The 20,411-nt window shown below is 38.9% G+C and overlaps 1 protein-coding gene across 1 annotated transcript; it reads right to left on the bottom strand.

The window, feature by feature from the left end:
• On the bottom strand, nucleotides 1-853 carry LOC107513454 (melanoma-associated antigen B3-like; the record flags this gene model as incomplete). The annotated part of the gene is made up of 1 exon (XM_036238204.1): nucleotides 1-853. A coding segment is annotated over one exon (786 nt), but the record flags the coding sequence as incomplete, so codon positions are not given.
• Between the last annotated feature and the right edge of the window lie 19,558 nt (nucleotides 854-20,411).

The raw sequence follows: 20,411 nt of genomic DNA on the forward strand, positions 1-20,411 counted from the left end.
TCTTTAACACATCTACAAAAAACTCGGCTGTGATTCGTTCGTTTTTGTCTGAAGACAAAAAAGATCCTCAGCGTGCACTGCGGGTGGACGACGACGGGGCCATGGAATCAGGCCTTGCTGTGGCACTAGCGCCAGGCCTCCCTGCACCTCCTTTGCGTGCCCTTTCTTCTCGTAAGGCTTCTTCATACATTGAGAAGGCACTAGGAACCGTGCCTCCGGCTTTTGCCAAAAAGTGGAGGACTTTCATCTTGCTGGTCTCGGCGTAAGCTCTGGGGCCCCACAGGTACTCATGGCGGGGTGGATCGCTGCCGGGCACCTGGCGGTACTCCAGGTATTTCAGATTCACCAGATCTTTACTGATGAGTTTTCTCGGCTCTCCATAAATGATGTGTTTCTTCCCGGGATGTATTTGGAACAATTTCAGAAATACCCACAGCTCTTCCTCAGTGGCGCGGTTGCCCTTCATGAAGATGAAGCCCAGGATATTCATGAGAAGGCCGGTCTTGGGCCAGCCCCTGCCGGTACGCAGCCTCCCATTATTGGGGATGTTCAGTTTGCTGACAAACTCGTACACGTTCGAGTCGACTTCCTTCAAATCGATCGCAAAGAACACTTCAATGCGCTCGGCGGCCTTCTCCAGGATCGCAGCGTATGCGCCCTGGTGTCTCTCTCCCAGGATCTTCTCGATGTCTTTCTTCAAAATGGGTTGGTTCACTCTATACTTGTGCAGGAGGAACTGCTCCACCAAATCCACCTTCACAGCGGGAGACGTACTTTCTGAGCTCTGAGCAGAGAAGCCCTCAGGGGAAGAAGAAACTGCTTCATCTTGGCTGTCCTCGCCATCATCGGAGCTTGTCTTAACTGCGCCTGGAGAGGTGGTGGTGGTGGTGGTGGTGGTGGCGGCGGCGGCGGCTGAGGCCCGTCTCGACGCCTGGAGACTGCTACCTGACTCGGTCTGTGACGTGCTCTGGGAAGGCACCTCCAGGGCAGAGGAGCAGGAGGGAAGCTCTTCTTCCATGGCTGTAGCTTCATCAGACCTCTGAGCATGGGACTTACCGCGGGCCTGGCGGCGTTTCTCACGAGCACGGAGCTTACTCTTCTGACCCCGAGGCATGATGTCACTGGTCAGGGACAGCAGGCAATGCTGCCGGCAGAAGAGTAGAGGAAGCGGGCACCTGGAGGAGGGAGAATGAGATGGTGTGTGTCCCCTCGGCAGGGAGGTTCCACCTCGGCTTTGCCCAAGGCCGCCTCTGCAGGGTCTGCAGGCAGTGCTCTAGGAACCCTCAGGGCTCCTGTTCTAGTCAGCCTGTCCCCTGAGAGCTCTGAAGAACATGTCAGTGTGACCCTGGGACACAGCCATTCAGCCCTCCCTGGGTGTTACTACTGGGAGACAGCAGGGCCTGGCATGGGGGACCCTGTGTCCTGGGTTTTGGAAGTGCTCTCAGTTCACTGTCAGGATCTTTATGTTAATGATTATCCCGACCAGGGCCTCCAGTCTCCTCCGCTGCCATGAAGCTGCCACTTCAAACCTCCCTGCCATCAGGAGGAAGGAGATGCCGCTCCTGGCGGAGAGTACTCAGATCCAGTGCACCCATGGGCCCTCTGTGTCCTGGCCTTTTGGAGTCCTCAGTTCCTCGGGAATGCTCACCTGGTCTCCAGGTAGGTCCTGAAAGCCCCCCTTTCGCTGACTGTTATCTTACCTTCCCGACCCATTCAGAGTGTGTGGGTGGCCCCTCGTTGGGCCCTCAGTGTCCTCTCTTGACACTGCGAGGGCCAGGTTCCCCTGTCTCCCTTTGCTTGAGGCCTCTCTCATAGCAGGTTCAGCACCTACCCTGGAGCCACCAGGAGCACAGAGCATGCCCTTATCTGCCTGCACTTGCCTGACATCTCCAAAATGCATGATACACGGTGAAAGCTGAGGTCCACAAAATTGGTCCCAATGGGTCTCACTCTATCCCGTGTGAACACTTGGATGTATCTAAGATTCTTCCCTCTACTGAACCGTTTCCATACCACGCAGGCGAAAGCCTCACATCTCTGTGACTCAGAGTAGGAGTTCAGGGTCCCCTCGACTTGACAGAAGCCTGGGACCACCATGAGTCACAGTGGCAGGGATTTCTAGGTGTCTTCTCTGTTATGGGACTCATGGTACGCGCACACACTGTGCCCCTCACCCTGACTCTTCCCATGACCTGGAAATCCTCCCTCTGCTGACCCGCTTCCAGCCCCTTAACCAGGGCCCCACCTCCCCGACTGTCCTCAGGACCAAGTGAGGAAGCACCTCCATCTCCCTCCCGCACGATCCCTCCCGCACTGAAGTCATGCGTGGGGTCTGAGTGGGCACCGATGTGGGGAATGGGGTCCCTCATTCCACTCGAGGGATCTCCCTCACTCTGTGGGGTCTGGACATTCCCTCTCTGCTCCGCTCTGACTTCGTCCACCTGCGGCCCGGCAAAGCCGTTATTCCGAGACGCTACCGGGAAGCGAATGGACTTGGACCTAAGAGCCATGATGGGGCCTCCCGGGCAGGGAGCAGGGGCGGGGCGGGGCAGGGCGGGGCGTGACCACCTGTCTTCTGGGAAAAAGGGGATTGGGGTGGTCGGGCCTGGCCCACACTTCTGGCTCAGGGCACTTCGCACCTCGACAGCGATGTCCGCGGGGCTTCTGGTCTCCCAAGTTGGCAGGTCCCACGAGCCCTGTCGCTCCGCAGCCTGACTCGCGGGAGGAGAGGCGGGGCCCTTCCGGTCACGTGGGTGCAGGCCTTCCGGCCGGGGGGTGTGCGGGTGACTGACGTGCCGGGGAGCGCGTTCGGGGGTGTGTCCCGCAGGACCTCCCCACGCGGGCCTTTCACTACCCTCGGCAGGGCCTGTGCCTTCTCCCTCTGCGGAGCCTGTCAGCTGGTCTCACACCACGGCCCTTGTTTCCCTCTGACCCCAAGAGGACCTGTTTGGGGGCCTGAGGCTAGGGGCCATTCCCTGGGCCTCCCAAGACTGACAGTAATGGGTGCTCCCCTGAGTCCTCTCTCCGCACCATCCCTGGACTCCTTGTGGGTGCTGGGCTGCTTCCACTCTATGACCTGGGGCACCCCTCACGTCCCACACGTCCACTTTCGGAGACTCCCGATAACTCGGTGTGCAGGTGCACGACCTCTGCCCACTGCTAAATGAGGCCAGAGATGGCTGCAGGGCCTGAGAATCCCGTGGGGTCGAATATTCAGGGCTCAGGAGTGTGCACTGAGCTCTAGCCATCGTGGAAGTTCTTCGTTTTCTAACGAAGATCCTGCCTTTTCTGTCCAAGTCCCTCAAGAACCGCATTGCGAACGTGGTATGCTCCTCGGCTTGCCAGCTCGGCTTGGGGGCCTCTCTTGGCTGACATGTGTGTCATTTTTGAGAGCTTTTGGAATGGATTTCTGTCCTTCGTTGCCATTACTGTGCTGCATTCCATTCTATTTCATAGTCGTATTTATATTTTTGACAAATAAAAGTTCCACATGAGGTACAAGGTGACGTTTCAATATATACATACTTTGTGTAATTATTACTATACTCGAATTACATAACATTTCTATATAGTAGGATCTTGATGTTTCGTATATATGTGAATATTCTGTTGTCTATTAGACACTTAAATTATAGTATTATATTGGTGTTATTACTATCTATTTTTCATTTTATTATTATTGTATGTTGCTGTATCCTGCTATCCCTTCACATCCATGTCTATGGTGCCATACTCTGTTTTTTTCCCTGATTTCATTTGGAATGCTTCTAATCTATCACATTTATGTATATTTGCTTATGATTTTATGATATGGATGTTCCATTCTGATAAGGTTGCTAAAAGTTATTATCAATTCGTGTGAATTTTTATGAAAAGCTGTTTCTTTACCTCTATACATGATCAAATACTTTTCCCCTGTTGTTAGCATAATGGATTCTGATTAGTTTTTTTTAATGTGATACCATCTTTGTATTCTTTTGACATGGCTTATTTCTTTTTAATTTACCACTATGTTACATTTGCTGTAAAGTCCTTTAAGATATTTGTCTCTGTATTAGTGAGATTGGCTCATGTGTTCTTTTTTTCATGTTATCCTATATGAACTTTGTCAAGGAGATGCTGTTCATTAGACTGGATGAGTAGTTTCACATCTTTTTTCTTGTTTGGAATTCTTCATATAAAATTTTGATTTATTTCTTTTTCACTATTTTGTATAAGGTACCTCCAAAGTTAACTGATCCAGGAACATTTTGTGGGTAACTTGGGTTTTAACTACAATTTTAGTTTATATTGTTTAAGTTTTCTATTTCTTTATGGACTTATTTAATCATTTATATTTTGCTGTAATATTTCATTTCAATTAGATTTTTGAATTTAATAGCATGCTATTTATAATAAAATCATATCATTGAAATTTTCAAACATACACAGGAGTACAGAGAATAGAATAATGAACTCAATATAACTGGCACTCAGCATCAACAATACCTAGTTGTCTCAGTAGTAATAGGAAGAAGGTTGAATAAATTAAGATTTGTATCTTTATTTATTGGTAACTCTACTCCATAGGCAACACTGTGCACTTCCACTTGGAGATATATGATGTTTACTCTTTCCTTTGTGGTGATGTTGATAGTCATTGAGGATCACTGCCCTCATCCATTAATGTACTAGGTTTGCAGAATTGTACTTTTAACATTCTTTTGTGTTTATTAGCTAAAATAATTCTCTAAGTTGGACCTTTTACTCATCCACCATTTATTATCCTGATGTACTGGTAAAGTATTTATGGTATTCTCTTATAACCTTTAAATCTGCCCTATAGGTATAGTTTGTAGAATTTTACTTAACTACTAGCACTTATTTCTGCTTCTTTTTTTTTGCAGTTGATAATACCTACAGAAAGTGTTATGGAAGTGTTTCGAAATAACTGGCTTTCACTAGTTGTCTCTACTGTCTTTTAATCCATCATTTCTGCATTTACCTTCATTATTTCCTATCTTGTAATTATTTGGGTGTAATATGCTATTGTTTCTGTAGTTCTGGAGTCATTTAGATGTTTTAAACATTTCTTTTTCTGATAAATCAATTTAAGGCTAAAATATCTGAGAACCACTTGGGCTGTTTCCCATAGGTAATGCTGTAGGGCTTAATGTGTATTGCTCTCAATTTTTGCAAGTTGAATAATTCTCTATTTTAGTCTTAGAATTTTTTTAGTATGTGTGTGTACACACACATTTATATGATATAGTAATTTTTTTTCCTAGGAATAAAAGGAGGATTTTACATGAAAAAAGCAGTCAACATAATTGATCAACTGTAATAATAAGGGATTATCCAGAAAACAGAAATAACTCTAAATATATAAGTTGGAGAATGTATTGCAATAAATTGGTTACCTGAGAAGCCAATGGGGAGAGTTGAGCAAAACAATACCTAGGAACTCAAGAAAGGTATTCTCATGTGTAGGTCAGAGGAACAAAGAAATAAGGTATTATGACTGAAGGACCTTGCAGCCATGGAGATAATGTAACCTTTGAAGGAGAAACCACCTGCCTCAGAGAGAAAAATTCTGGACATTTCCATCCCCCTGAGTTCTAATCTCTACCTGTTGCCACTTCTTGGCTTACCTGATCTGGCATCCAGGTGTTAGAGAGTACAACGTATAAGAAATGGGAGTCAAACATGTTATAGTAGAGAACAGAGCAGGGAAAGTATGAGGAATCGAACTGAGGGTAAATAGATCCAAGACTTCGTATCTCATGGACAGATTAAATTTAAATATCATATCTAAATTGATGCAGACTAGTGTTCTATATAACTTTTCATTCATTCATGATAAAAGAAGATGTGTTACCAGACAAATAAAGGATAAAATATCTACAAAAACAACTGAAGGTAAACTTAAATCAATAAAAGTATTTTTAAAAGTTGGCGAGTATAAATTCAATATATAAACATTGTTTCTGAAGGAACAAACAGTATTGACATGAAGTTAACAAAATATACTTTGTAAATTACTGTACAAAATCCTTGGTGCCTACTATAATATTTATATTTACATACAAAATATAAACATTAAGCATACAGCTATTAAACATATAGAGAAATTAATGAAAATCTAAGTGAATAATTATCATATGTTCATGGAGAGGAGTACTCATTATAAATATATTAGTTCTCCCCAAATTTAATCTACAGTATATGTTAATTCCCAGTTCCCTCTAAAGGAACTCAATAGGTTTTAGGTATAAAATTTGACAAGCTAATTCTAAATCTTAAATTTACTTGAAAATGGCCAAGAACAGTCAATATACTCTTAATGAGGGGGAAAAAAATGAGAACTTACTCTATTAGGTATTAAGAATAATTTTAAAAAATATTCAGTGATTAAAAATTTGTGGTATATTTGTTGATATAAGCAAATAGACTAATAGAACTGAATAAATGTCCCAAAACATCTACTTACACATGAATCTCTGATTATTAAAACTGCCATAGGAAAAAAGTGGAGAAAGGAACATCTTTTTAATGAGATATTACAATGAAATGACTGGATATCAAAATTGAAAAAATAATGTGACTGGAACACTCTCTCACATTAAACACAAAATTCAATTCTAGATGGGATTCAAAACCTTCCTTTATATATATCATGATAATTTTCAAACTTATGTAACAGTTGAGGAAAGCAAAAGGAATCTGTATATTCTATCAACTAGAATGACACCAGCATTGGTCAAGTAGGGCATTTAGAGGAAAAAGGCGGAAAGGAAATGTAGACTTCAGTCAGCTGAGGATGATGTGAACTAGAAACAAAGAGAAGAAATGGTAGCTTTTTAGCTCCCCTGTCCTCCACGTATTTGGCCAAGATACCATTATGGGCCTTCACTTTCAAAGGATAGTGCATGGGCACATAGCATTGGCTTGGGAGAAAACTACCTGGGCCAATGATCTGTTCATTCCATCTACTTCTTTTTCACCAGTCCCACCACTGACCTTATGGTCAATCTCTGGACTATAAGGAAGCATAACCTGGACAATAGTGTTATAAACAATAGTGATTAGAGGATATAGTGCCGATTACGGACACACTAAAGGGAATCAAGAAGACATTACTGATTTAGAGGCAGTCCCAACTTGTCTAGATGTGATAAGAGCAGTCAGTGTACCACCTCCTTCTCCACCAGGATGAGTACCCTGCTATGGAGTAAGGAAATTGTGAGCCTGGGCCTCTCCCTCTATTTTGCCCACATAGAGATATCCTGCAGGTTCTGCTGTTTATCAGGGAGACCCTCTTGTAAAGGCCTACTCTGGGGTTTAGGGTACTTAATGGAGCAAGGGGGAAATCTCTTTCCTTGTTGTCAGGGCTACTGGAGAGAGATCAGAAAACAAAGAGTGTTCCTGATTCCACAGTAGGCAGGCAGCATTGAATGATCTCATTGTGAGAGTCTCCTCCTCTAGCAAGTAAACTACTACCACTCAGGGCAGGTTGTACCTTAAAAGTGTGCAAATGAGGACTCTCCACCATCTAAATGGTATTTGGAACTCCAGTAGGAAAGTCTGACAGTATATCCTTAAATATGAAAGGAGTCACACAGAAATAAGTCCACAGGGTCATAAATTGATGGGAACTGGAGGAGGATGGGTCCTATCTTGGTTATCTCATTGATCATGAGTACCTCTCAGCCCAGAAGAAGGCCTGCCTTCACCTTGGCTCTACATAATTCCCTCCAGCTACCCTCAACTTTGACAGGAATAAACAAGTCCTACTTATTCAAATGTTTCATGAACCTATTTCTACCTGTTACCAGGTAACTGCTTTAGGCTTGGAAACCTGGTACATAAGGAATGAAGAAAGACTGAAAGAAAGGATTAATATCTGGGTAAACATAGTAGCGTATTCTTGTATTCATATTTTCTACTACTGCTGAATAACACAAATTAACACCAGTTTAGCAGGATAAATAAACACAATTTATTATCTCACAGTTTCTGTGTGTAAGAAGTTCAAATAAAACTTAATTGTGGTCTCTGCTTTAGAGTCTCACCTAAGGTGTCATTTGAGCTGTGTTCTCATCTGAAAGCTAAACTAGAGAGAAATCTGAGCTGACTGACTTTGTTGGCAATGGTGCTAAGAAGTTCTTAGGGTTTTGTCTGTTTGTTTATTTTGTTGGTGCTGCTGCTGCTGGCTATTGGTTAGAGGCTAGCTCCAGTTCTAAACACAGCCTGCAATTCCATGACATGTGGCCCACTACATACTGGCCCTCTTCATAGGCAGTTCACAACAGGACAGGTTTTTTTCTTCAAGGCCACCAGCAAAGCAAGGGCATTTCTGCTAGCAAAATGGAATCTTATGTAATGCCTGTAATCAGGGGAATCCCATCTTGCCTTTAATATACATAAGAGCAAAAAAAAATTTTTTTTAAGAAGTAAGTACAAATACTGAATCATTATGTTGTACACCTTAAACTAATATAATGTTATATGTCAATTATACCTAAATAACAATAAAATAAGAAAAATTTTAATACCTCCAAGTGCAAATAAGGAAATGAAACTCCCCCCTCCCTTTTTAGAACATTTACTTTTAAAGATGTAAATTCTTTCTCTGCCTCATTGAGATCTATGTAACTTTTATAAAAGGTAAATAAACCTCTTGCCAGTTTCACAATCCAGGAATTTTTTCTCAAGTCACTGGGAACCACCTTTTTGAAATGTAAACATCAAGGAAGATAGTATCCTTATTTTTAGTCTCCATAAGAGTTTAATTTTGACCCATCTTCAAGTTGTAAAAAACTGCCTCCTGTCACAAAGATTTAATTTTATTTTTCTTTTGAATAAAGGCAATTGGCTAACAAAAATGACCACCTAATTATCAAATGAGTTTAGGATGAACTACATGTAATAAATGGTCCTCTTATTTAAGGAATAGTTACTATTATCCTAAAAACATGAATGTAATGGGTTGTATCTGATAGGCTATTTAAAGGGTGAGATATCTTTTTGTCTTTGCAATCTCTTTAGTAGATCACCTGTGATGGGTATTACATTCTGGTTTAATGCTTATTAAATAATAAAATTCTTTTTCTTTCCTTTATTTTGTAGAGAGGCATTTTTGAGTTATCAGGAGAGTTTTTTCCCCTAATTAATTACCCCCCAAAATCCTGCAATGAGGACAAAACTTCTGGAAGTTTTGAATTGAGAGAATAAGCTGAAGTTCTGTGGACACAAAATAGCCAGATAAGAGCCCTTAAATTAGTCTCCCTTCCAGCTCTCTGCCCTTTTGGAATACTTGTCAGAAGAACCAGCCTCTCCAAATTCAAAATTTTACTATTAAATAAGTACTAATATGGGCTCTAAAATCCTATCAGGATCACCATTAGCTTTGATGATGAAAAAATATGCAAAGCCTATAATGTTGCCTACGGTTCTTTCTCTAACAGGTACTATCTGTCACACTAGGAATGGTATACTATAAAAATCTAGTTTTGCAGTGGCCTGAGGACATTTCCTTTAATTTGGATAAATTAACATATTTGTGGAGGTTCTCAGAAGGACCTCATCTTAACCAAATGAATTATTGGTATTTATAGGATTAATATCATTCGTACAGGAAAGTTAAATATGAGTTGGATAGCCAGAAGGAAAAAATTGAGAAAAATGGAAGAATAAATGAGAGAATTAAAGGCACTTTCTCTTTTACAGAACCCTCCTCCTTTCTACTGTCTCAGCTCTCTCTATTCCCTGCCTTCCTTCTCTTTATCTTTCCCTACATCAAATCAATTCCTAGAGAGAAGGAGGTAGTGCTCTTTTGGATGTGTGATTTCCTTCATTAATGGACTTTCCTGCACAGAGGAACTAAGGCATAACTTTGTTAATTGCTAATGAATTACCTGCCCTGTTTGAGGACACAGGTTTCTGTACCTAATAGCCTAGCCTGAGTCCACTCCATGTATGAGTCCAGATTTCACCTACAAGATTCCCATATCATTCCCATACCAAGTAGGTGAGAAAACAGACCTGAGAAAGAAATGTGATCATAGAATAATTGAGAACTTGCATAAAAGACCATGACCCCATATGAAGACAATAGGATCAAGAGTAATTGCACTAGTCACTTGTAACAAAGAAAACAACTGAAAAAGGTGGTAAGCTGATAAATGGTAACATGAAAAGGTTAACCAAAAGACCATATAATTTACATTTTACTTGGCTCAATATGAAAAACCAGCTTTTCCTATTCAAACCACCAGCAATGGCAATGACAGCATTGAGAAGCTACCCAGGCTTCTCAGGTGTCGTGAGCTGTTTTGAGGCAGAATTAAACTGCCAGTAAAGCTGGGAGTTTTACAAAGTTGGCAAGCTGTGCAGTCTGCTGGCTCCGGAGGAGGTGCACCTGGCTTTGGGGGAGAGAAACTAAAGGTTCTTTGACCATGAAAAAAAGTATGTTAAGATAGCTACAAAGTTTCCTGAGTGAATATCAACAATTAGTTACATGCTTGTAGGTGTTTGTTTCTCACGAGCTTTGTAGAGTATAAATATGCTGTGCTAAATAAACTCAGGGCTACAACAGTGAGACTGTATGCCCTCCCAAAGCACTTTCTTGTCTTCTTTTTTTTTCCTTAGGCTTCACCCCCCTCTTTCAGGTGCTGTTCGACTCTAGGCAGCTGGCTCCGGCACTCAGGTAATCCACTTGCCTTTCTAATAAGCTGATATGAACTCATTGAAAGTGTGCTTTCAGTTTACAGCTCTACTCATGGGGATGTGCACTGGCTGTTGTGTAGAATTTTGCAACCAGTAGACTTGGCTAGTTTGTTGGAGCAAGCATGTAAGGATCCCGAAGCCTTTTGACTAAATGTGAACTGGGAGAAGTTGCAGCAGTGTAACCAGAAAACAGATGAGATCCTCCATCCCCAATTAATTTCCATCAGCAATTGCTGAATTTTTCTAAAAATTTATTGGCTTAGATCTAAAGCAGATCAAAATCACCCTCCTAAGCACCTTTGTCTGGACGATGGGGCTGACTATCCAAACTCAAGTTAGGTAGAAAGTGGTAGCATGGGAAGGACAGACTATTACTCAAATCTTAGCAGCAGCTATCTCATTTTCTGATAATCCAAAGAAAGTAAAAGAAGGAAAGAAATTAAAATGTGTTCTGTTAGCTGATCAGTTAAAACAATTTACTAAAAGGATAACCCTTATTCTAGACAACTTACGAAGGGAACTCAGAAGGGAGACTATATGTCATTCTTGCAAGAAGCAGAACATTGGAAGAGGAATTGTAGAAAGAAACTTCCAAGGATGCAAAAATGGCAGGAACAGGGAAATCAGGAAAGCCTGTGAAAGCTAGGGAATAATTGGCAAATGACTATAATGGGACAGATTTAAACCTCAGGTGGGAATTGGTGATACCGATACTACTTATTCTGGAATTTCCTCATGTTTTTTTTTTTTTTTTTTTTTTGCTTTTTATCTTGTGAAATAGTGTACAGTTTTTTGTTTGTTTGTTTGTTTGTTTGTTTGGTATTTTAAGTGAACCTTCTACTTGGTCCTTTTCATCCATAGTTCCCATACACATGGATCCTATGACTATGTGACATCCTTTCTTACTTTCTCTTGATTCTCCCAAAAATCCATTGGAGAGAGTCCTGCTGTGCAAATTAAAGGTTACCATATTTTACGCATTGGTCAGAGTGTCTATGGAGCTCCCTAGGTGGTGTGTGGGGGAAGGGGAAGGCACTTGATTTGGTGATGATGTTCCTTTTGAAGGAACTGGGGTATGGCAGAAAGTGGCTGTATCATACCGTGCTAGAAAAACACCCCAAGCTGAAACAAATTTATGTATCACTTTGGGCCCCAGGGAATAATGATACTAGTTTAATTCCAGATACAGAATCAATAAAAATAGCCTACCAAAGGGGTAAGTCATAGCCATATGTAAAATGATATTCTATGTTGAAAGTTCAATTAGAAAAAATTAAACAGGTTCTAAAGGGATTACCAAAGAGAGAGAGAGAGAAAATAAAATAGTACTTGCCCTATAATGCTCCTATACTTCCAGTAGGTAAATTTTATGCAAATGGTTGAACACTACATAGATTGTACAAGCTCTTAGAAATGTAAATAAATTTGCTGTTCCTTTAATCCTTATAGCCTCTAAGCCTACAGCTATTCTCACTGGTGACTTTGGTACCATCATTGACAATGTTTTTTTTCTCTGTAGTTCAGATGTGGTCTTATTTTTTTGTCTTCCTCTCTTTCTGTTCCAATAGCACACAAGTATAGTCTCCTTTGCATTTGCTTACAAATAATACAATATTTACAGAAAAGGATTCCTCAAAGGTTTTGAGACTCTCCCATTATTTTCTCTAGTCACCCAGGAAAACTTAAAGAAATCTGTCCCACTAGAGGGACAATTATGCAATAGGTACATGATTTGCAGGTAGACTCCGAAAAGAGCAGTGCAAAGCTGATATTTTGACTCTGTTACAAGTCCTCTCTCCATAAGAGCATAAGGCTTCCCCAGACAACGTGCAATATTGCTAAACTCAGGTAAAATCTTGAGGGCATCTGTTGTCAGCTGAAGGTTGTAAAGTGTTACAATCTAGGAGTCAGCCAATTTTGCAGATGAAACTGCATACTCCCTGCCCCCACCCCACCAAAAAAAAAACAATTTAGATAATCTGGGGATAGTAGGGTACTATAGACAGTGGTTTCTAGCATTAACAGAGCAAGCAAAACTGACAGAGCAATTGTATAACTCTCCAGATCCTCTGATTTGGTCCCTAGAATCTGAAGAGACTACCGCATAATTGAAATTGGCTTCTCCCCTAGCTTTGAAGTTTCTAAATTTGAAAAACCTGACACAATTTATCTAATATTTCTGTTCAAAATGCAGAATTGATCATGTTTACTGCTGGGGCATGTATTCGAGATAAAAGTGGTCAACTTAAGGCTTCCTGTGCTGTGGTGATATACTATGGAACCTTGGAAGCTTATATTTTGTCCAGAATTAGATCTGCACAAGCAAGTGGACAAGTTAATAGCAGTTTTTAGAGCTGTAATTCTTGGTTCTGGACTTGAAGTAGATCCATATATTGTCTATTTTTATGCCAATAGCATATTGTTTTGATTACTACAGCTTTGTAGTATAGTTTGATGCCTCTGGCTTTTGTTCTTTCCCAGGATTGCTTTGTAATAAAATAAAACTGCCATATGACCTAGCAATCCCACTTCTGAATATATATCCAAAGTAAATAGAAACAAGATATCAAAAAAGGTGCCCATCCTCAGATATAGAAACAACCTAAGTGTCCATCAACAAATGTATATGTGGTACACATATACAATGGAATATTATTATTCCAAAGAAGGAAGTCCTGCCATTTCCAACTTTAATGGACCTTGAAGACAGTATGCTAAATGAAATAAATCAGACAGAGAAAGACAAATACTGTATGATTTCGCTTAAATGTGGAATCTAAAAAGCACAAATTTAGAGAAATACAGAATAAAGTGGTGGTTACTAGAAGTTACAGGTGAGGGAAATGGGGGAGATATTGCTTAAAGTGTACAAACTTCCAGTTATAAGATTAACAAATTTGGGGATCTAATGTACAGCATGGTGATAATAACTAATAATACTGTATCATATACTTAAATTTTGCTGAGAGAGTAGATCTTAAACATTCTAATCCCTCCCCCCTCCCCCAAATGGTAAGTATATGGCAGGATGAAGCTAATACTATGGTAAGAATCATTTTGTATATAAATGTATCATATCAACACATTGCACATCTTAAATTTATACAATGGTATGTGTTAATTTTATCTCAATAAAAATGGGGGAAAACATGGCAGAGCGTAGATTTAGAAACTCCACTCAATATATTAAGAAACATTTGTTCATTTTTAAAAATATGCTTTGTAAAAGGAAGTGGGCAAATAGATTGAAAAGGAGCCTAAAAGAAATTTGACTGGGTTATGGAAATCACCTAACAAAATTATTTCTGTACCCCAGTCTTATTTATTTGGTTACTATTGTCATGTAATCAACAAAATCATTTGAGGATAAGAGAAATTTTAAAGGCAGTATATTCTTACTATGCCTACCAAAAAGACAAAGCCATTGAAAAGACATTAAAGAGATGTGCTATTTGTCAGAATTCTTTACAGACTACTCCCAAGATAAGTATAGGACATTCTCTCTAACCAGCTTTACCAGGAACATAATGGTCATTGAGTTTCATAGAATCAGTGCTTATGAAAGGTAAAAGGTTTTGTCTAGTTGTGAAGTATAGGATGTCTGGACATCCAGCCTGAAATCTTTCCCTTTCAAAAAAAAATAGTTTAGACAATGATAAGGCTCTCTTAATACACATAATTACCACTTTTAGGATATCAGAACATATTGAATCAGATATTATTTTTTTCTACTGTTGTCCAGGGAGTATGCAAATGTTTGCAGATTCTTGTAAACTATCATACATTCCATCATCCTCAGTCCTCTGGACAAACAGAGCAGATGAGTCAAACACTTAAAAAATAATTGGCTAAGATTGAGCAATCTACAAGGTAAAAATGGCCTAGAATTTTACCACTGTTTAGCCTTGTTTAAAATTAGGGCCATCCCTTTAAGCCAGAGTGGTATTGCTGCCTTTGAACTTATGTTTGGCAGAACTATGAATTTGGGTCTGAGACTATGTCCCATACCCATTTTAACTGATTCCTCTCATAATTATTTTAATACTTATAAGGTGCTCTCTTTTCCCTAGAAACCTTGAGACATAAAGTCAAAAGGACCTGGAAGGACCCTCTGGAAGAAGTATGCCACCCCTTTCAATTGGAAGATTTCATTTACATAAAAGTATTCTGGAGGAAAGACATGTTGTCACCACACTGGAGGGACACTTTCAAGTGCCGAGGATCACCCATATGGATATCAAAGTGAAAGAAAAACCCAGATACATTTCTCCTTTCCATGTGAAACCAGTCTCTCAGGAGGACTGGAATGTGATTCCCACAGGGTTTAAAATGTATGTTTTCTATACTAACTGAAATTAATACTGAATTCAACTGAAAAGAGGTATTCTAGCCAACTTAGTATTCTCATAGACTGCCTTGCTGACCTATTCACAGCAGTGGCTATTTCAAGTGCCATAAGAATCACATTTTTACTAAAACACACACCGAAAAACAAAAACAGGTTACTTTTAAAGTTTGGAAATATACTGCTCAGACCGTTTAATGCTGGAAAAACAATAATAACAATGACAAAATTTCACAAAGCTCTCTTAGAGGTACTCACTAGTATAGTCCTGCAGTAATCAGCTATAAAACAGCTCCAAGATATAATCACCAGTTCACAATTACAGGACTATTCATAGTTAAAGGAACAATTAAGTACTGGGACTATGACTATTCTGGAACAGATAAAAGGAGAGTGTAGAAAAGTATGTAATTAATACACAAAGAAATCTAATATTTATGGATAGAGACTTCAGAGGACAGGTCTAGCGTCACTCTATTAACTTTGGGATGCAAGTTCTCTCCAGTCCCAGTATACAAAAATAAGTGAAGGTTACCTGTTATTCATGGACGTTTAATTGACTGCTATAATAATATAACTATTGATTTGGAACAATTCCCCCCAAATGTCCATAACTTGAGTTTGTCCTCAAAAATTAAAATAATTAGGGCCATATACATTACACACTGGAAATTCAAACTCTACCCTTCAACAGGTGCATCATAATAAGATTTTGATGCTAGATAATGGCTATGGGTGTTTTTTTGTTTTACACCTAGGAAAAATTACTTGGGGAGATGGAGCAGTTATTGAAGGGCCCAAGTCATCGTGTCAATGTTACGTTACTTGTGATTGAAGGAAACTAAAGAGGAATTTATTGGGCTTTGCAAGAAAGCTCTCAATTAAAATTTTAGATTATCAGGCTCTAGAGTTAAGGTCCCACTTAGGCTTGGATTGAATAATATTTTATGAGGAACTAATAAATAATACTTGGATAGTCAATCATTTGAAAGCTTGAGCAATAAAACATCACAACAGTGTGTAGAATTAATGTATGATGAAAGAGAATTTTTGCACATTGCTAATAAAGAATGAGCTTTAACCATTCACCATGGGTATGACATATTTAAAGGTTCCCCCGCAAGGCAAATAATGTACTTAATTTTTCAATTTATCCTACTTTAATTCTATAATTGTATTGTTTTGTAATTTATTGTAGACTTATTGGATATTTAGATGACTGCAATTTCCCCAGAAAAAGGAAGAAATGTCAATGAAAATAATTTTTAAAACTAGTGTTACTATTTTATAGTAACAACTGAAGGGTATTGTAAGGATAAATATAAATTAAAAATAAAAATTTAGAGTCTACCAATTTTACTACTGAGTTCTTTCATATTTCCAAAGAACACCTACTCAATGCTATGATATCCTGCTCCATATGATAAAATAAGACAGAATATTTCCCAATTTCTCTTCCAAATTACATAGCTCCTACTCTTAAACCTGATATATAGCAATAAGTGTATAACCTAAGTTTTGATTCATTAACTTATATTAGGAAGCTATTTAAATCTTCTATGAAAAGGAACATTTAAAAATTAACTATAAAGAAATAAATTAAGAAAGAATAAAAAATTACAAAGGGAAAGAAGAAAAATGAAGAAAAAAAAGAAAAGGAAAGAAATAAAGGAAAGAAAGAGGTAAATCGCTAAGATACCACATAAAACAGCAAGACAAAGTGATATACATTCTGCCCCTCCAACCCCATACCAGTTCTCCACTACTTAGTATACTGACTGCTCTCTTCAATCACAAAGCAAAATAAAAACAACAGTTCAGCTTCACGATGAATTGGGAAACAAACTGGACAAGGCTCTGGGACACATACTATCCATGACAGTACTGTCAACCCTCAGTACGATTCACTCAGGCTCTCTCATCTTCATTTCTAAAAGCTTCTTCATATTGGTATAGGAAGGAACCGTGGACAGTATAAGTGACCTTGCCCAAAATCCAGGGCTTTCATGTAAGTTATACATTAATGAGAATTTCTGCTTCCTGGATAATCTCAATTTTGTAGTTAGCCAGTAATTTTAATTGAATTTTCCATGTGAAAACTTCTTTTTCTTTTATTAAAAAAAAGCAACACTTGTTACTAGCAGTTTTAGTTATCTGAACTTCTTTAAGCCTTAACAAGTAAAATAGTATAAAGAAAAACCCTCTATTGAGTCAAAACCTGAAACCTCCTTTAAATGAATATTTCTTTCCTGGTATATGTATGCATAAACACACACACTGAATAAATAATAAGAACATTAAGAGAGATATATAACTGTTACAAAACATGAGCACTACACATAAAGCTTTATAGCACTATTATTGGAAACAGCCCAAGTGGTACATTAAAGGGATATTTATTAAATTAAATAGAATTCTCAGAAAAGAGTTTGAATCATTTAAACAATTCAAAGAGCTAGAAAAATAGCAGATTCAACACAAAAAGTAGAAATTAAGAAATAATGAAGATAAATGCAAAGTGACGAATTAGAAGATAGTAGAGCCAATATATTACAATCATAAATGAAAGAAGAAATCAGCCATACCACAAATAAAATTGTGCAATAGCTAGGTGCAGAAGAGATGAGCACTTACAAGAGAACCCTATAAATAAGAATTACCAACATCTCCAGATAGCAAAGGGGAGACAAGGGCGAGGGTACTACTGAAAGTAGAATATCAGGTAATAAATGCAACGAAATTTTAGAATTAGAGAATTAATATCTAGTAGCTCCTAAAGTATTTATAGATAAAGGGGATGACGGCCAACATCAGCACAAGGGAGACACAGACATGATGGGTCCCCTGATGGAAGTGCAGTGTTCCCTCTACAGTGTGCTTGCAGGCAACCAAATACCTGAACCGTAAGGTGAACTAGATTCTCCCTCTCAAAATGGAGGCTTCTTTGCGATGCTTGTCAGATAACTTGGTTCATTATTCTGCTCTGCAATGTTGTATAGGTTTGAGAATTTCCATAATAGGAAGACTTTCTTTAATTATCATGTGTTTCATATGTGAACTGAAGTAAAATGGATTGTTTTTAGCAAATTTTAAATGATTAAAGAGATCCACAGAAAAATAGAAATCTTCCATTGACATAATACAAACAGAAACTACAGTCGAAATTGAGACGACATCAAAATCCTATAAAAAGTTACTGAGACACTTGAGAAAAAGAAGTGTCCATGTAATAAATATCCTTTCGAACAGGAAAGAGAATATTGTAGATATGTCAATTCTCCTTAACATATTTAAAGACTTCTTGCCTTACTTAAAACTGCAAGGGAGACAACCAAAGTCAGACTGCTGTTTCTTATATCCCACATCCGTCCTGGAAAAATTAAAGAACGAAACAAAAAAGCAATATTAACAATAACAGCAAAACCACAGAAATGAAAAACCCCTGGGGCCACTAAGGCAGTGTTGAACTGGAACCTGCGTGCGGGCAACTAGGCTGGTGCTCGGAGGTAGAGACTGCCCTGCAGCAGGACAAAGAGGCGGATTGAGAGGATCGGTTGGAGGGAGAATTTTAAAATTCAACCTGGGATCCCTCCGGGGTGCCCTGGGATAACGAAGGTCCACCGCTTCATCTAAGAAACCTGAGGCAGCACCATAGCCGCCTGCCAGGACCACGGGGTAACAAGGGATGAAAGGGAGGAGTTTTTGTGGCCGCATGAGTTCAGAGACTATGCAACACCCGCCTGCAACTTGCTAGTGGATGAGGATGAGGCTTTTTGATGATCATCATAATAGAATATCAGACATGGAGTAAAGCAGACTAGCAGGGATCATAGTTGCACATAAGGACAGAAATTCACTATAGTAACAGAAGAGAAAAAGCATTTTATCATATGCCAGGTTAAAGAAAAAGCTTTTGATATAAGTTCACACAAATTCATGGTAATAACTTTGAGGACATTTATGAGAATGAAATTTCCATGTCATAAATTCATCAGCAAATACACACAAATGAGACATACTGGATGCAATCCCAATAAAGTTGGGACAAACACACATAAGTATGACACCAAGACATGGATGTGAAGGGATAGCAGGACACAGCCACATACAAGAATAAGAAAATTCAGAAACAGATAGTAATAGTAACAATATGATCTTATAGTTTAAATGTCTAATAGACATCAGAATATTCACATATATAAGAACCATCAAGATACCACTTTTTAAAAAATCAGAAGCCATATCACACATAATGAATAACACGAAATGGAAGGGGTTGGATGGCGGGGCGAAAAGGTAAAGCGATAAAGAAATGCAAACTAGTAGCGACAAAACAGTCACAGAGTTTTGGAGTAGAGCATAGGGTATACAGTCGATATTATTGTAAGGGTCGTATATAGTGTCAGATGGATGCTACAGTACTGGAAAAACCACTTCAAGGAGAGTACAAATATCTAATTTTTTTTTAAATTAAATAAGAAACAAAAAAGTGAAAAAGATTTTTTAAAAAACAGAAAATAATAGTAACAATATAGTTTATAATTTAAATATCTAAAGTAATAGGCAAACAAAATATTCAAAACAGAAGAAACATCAAAAAGCTGGTATACAGAAAGTCATTGTGCAAATTCAAAAGCCAGTTCACACATATCTATCACCAATTTACAACACATAGTGAAAGCTATACTAGTCACAACAGCAACAGTATCTGAAAAGCAAAGAAAAAGCTTTGGATGAAAATCCACACAAATTCAAAGGAATAACTTTGAGGAACCTTACTAGAATGAAATTTCCACATCATAAAATCATCAGCAAATACATGTAAATATAACATATTACATGCATTCTCAGATAAGGCGGGTAAAAAACACAGAAGTACGTCACCATAGACATGGATGTGAACGGATAGCAGGACGCAGACACATACAAGAATAATAAAACCAAGAAATAGATAGTAATGGTACTACTATGAACCTATAACTTCAATGTCCAATAGACGACAGAATACTCACATATATAAGAAACATCAAGACGCTATTATATAGAAAATCACTGTAGCAAAATCAGAAGGCTAATCACACATAATTGATCAGTAAACAGAATAAATAATGGAAAGTGTAACACGACTGCAACAATAATTGAAATGTACCTAAAATGAAACCTGACAAAACTACAAGATCTCTATGGAGGGAACTATAATACTTTACTGATAGAGTTAGAGAAAGAAAGACCCAAATAGAGTAGTAGAATATGCTTCCTCAAGGGAACAGAATATAGGAAGTATGTCAGTTTGTATAGTTTTACACAGGTAAGGGCCTTACCCATAGCTTCCAAGATGACAAACGAACTTCACATGCTG

Source organism: Rousettus aegyptiacus, unplaced genomic scaffold (genome assembly GCF_014176215.1).
Source record: "Rousettus aegyptiacus isolate mRouAeg1 unplaced genomic scaffold, mRouAeg1.p scaffold_m13_p_26, whole genome shotgun sequence".
Taxonomy (NCBI): Eukaryota; Metazoa; Chordata; class Mammalia; order Chiroptera; family Pteropodidae; genus Rousettus; species Rousettus aegyptiacus.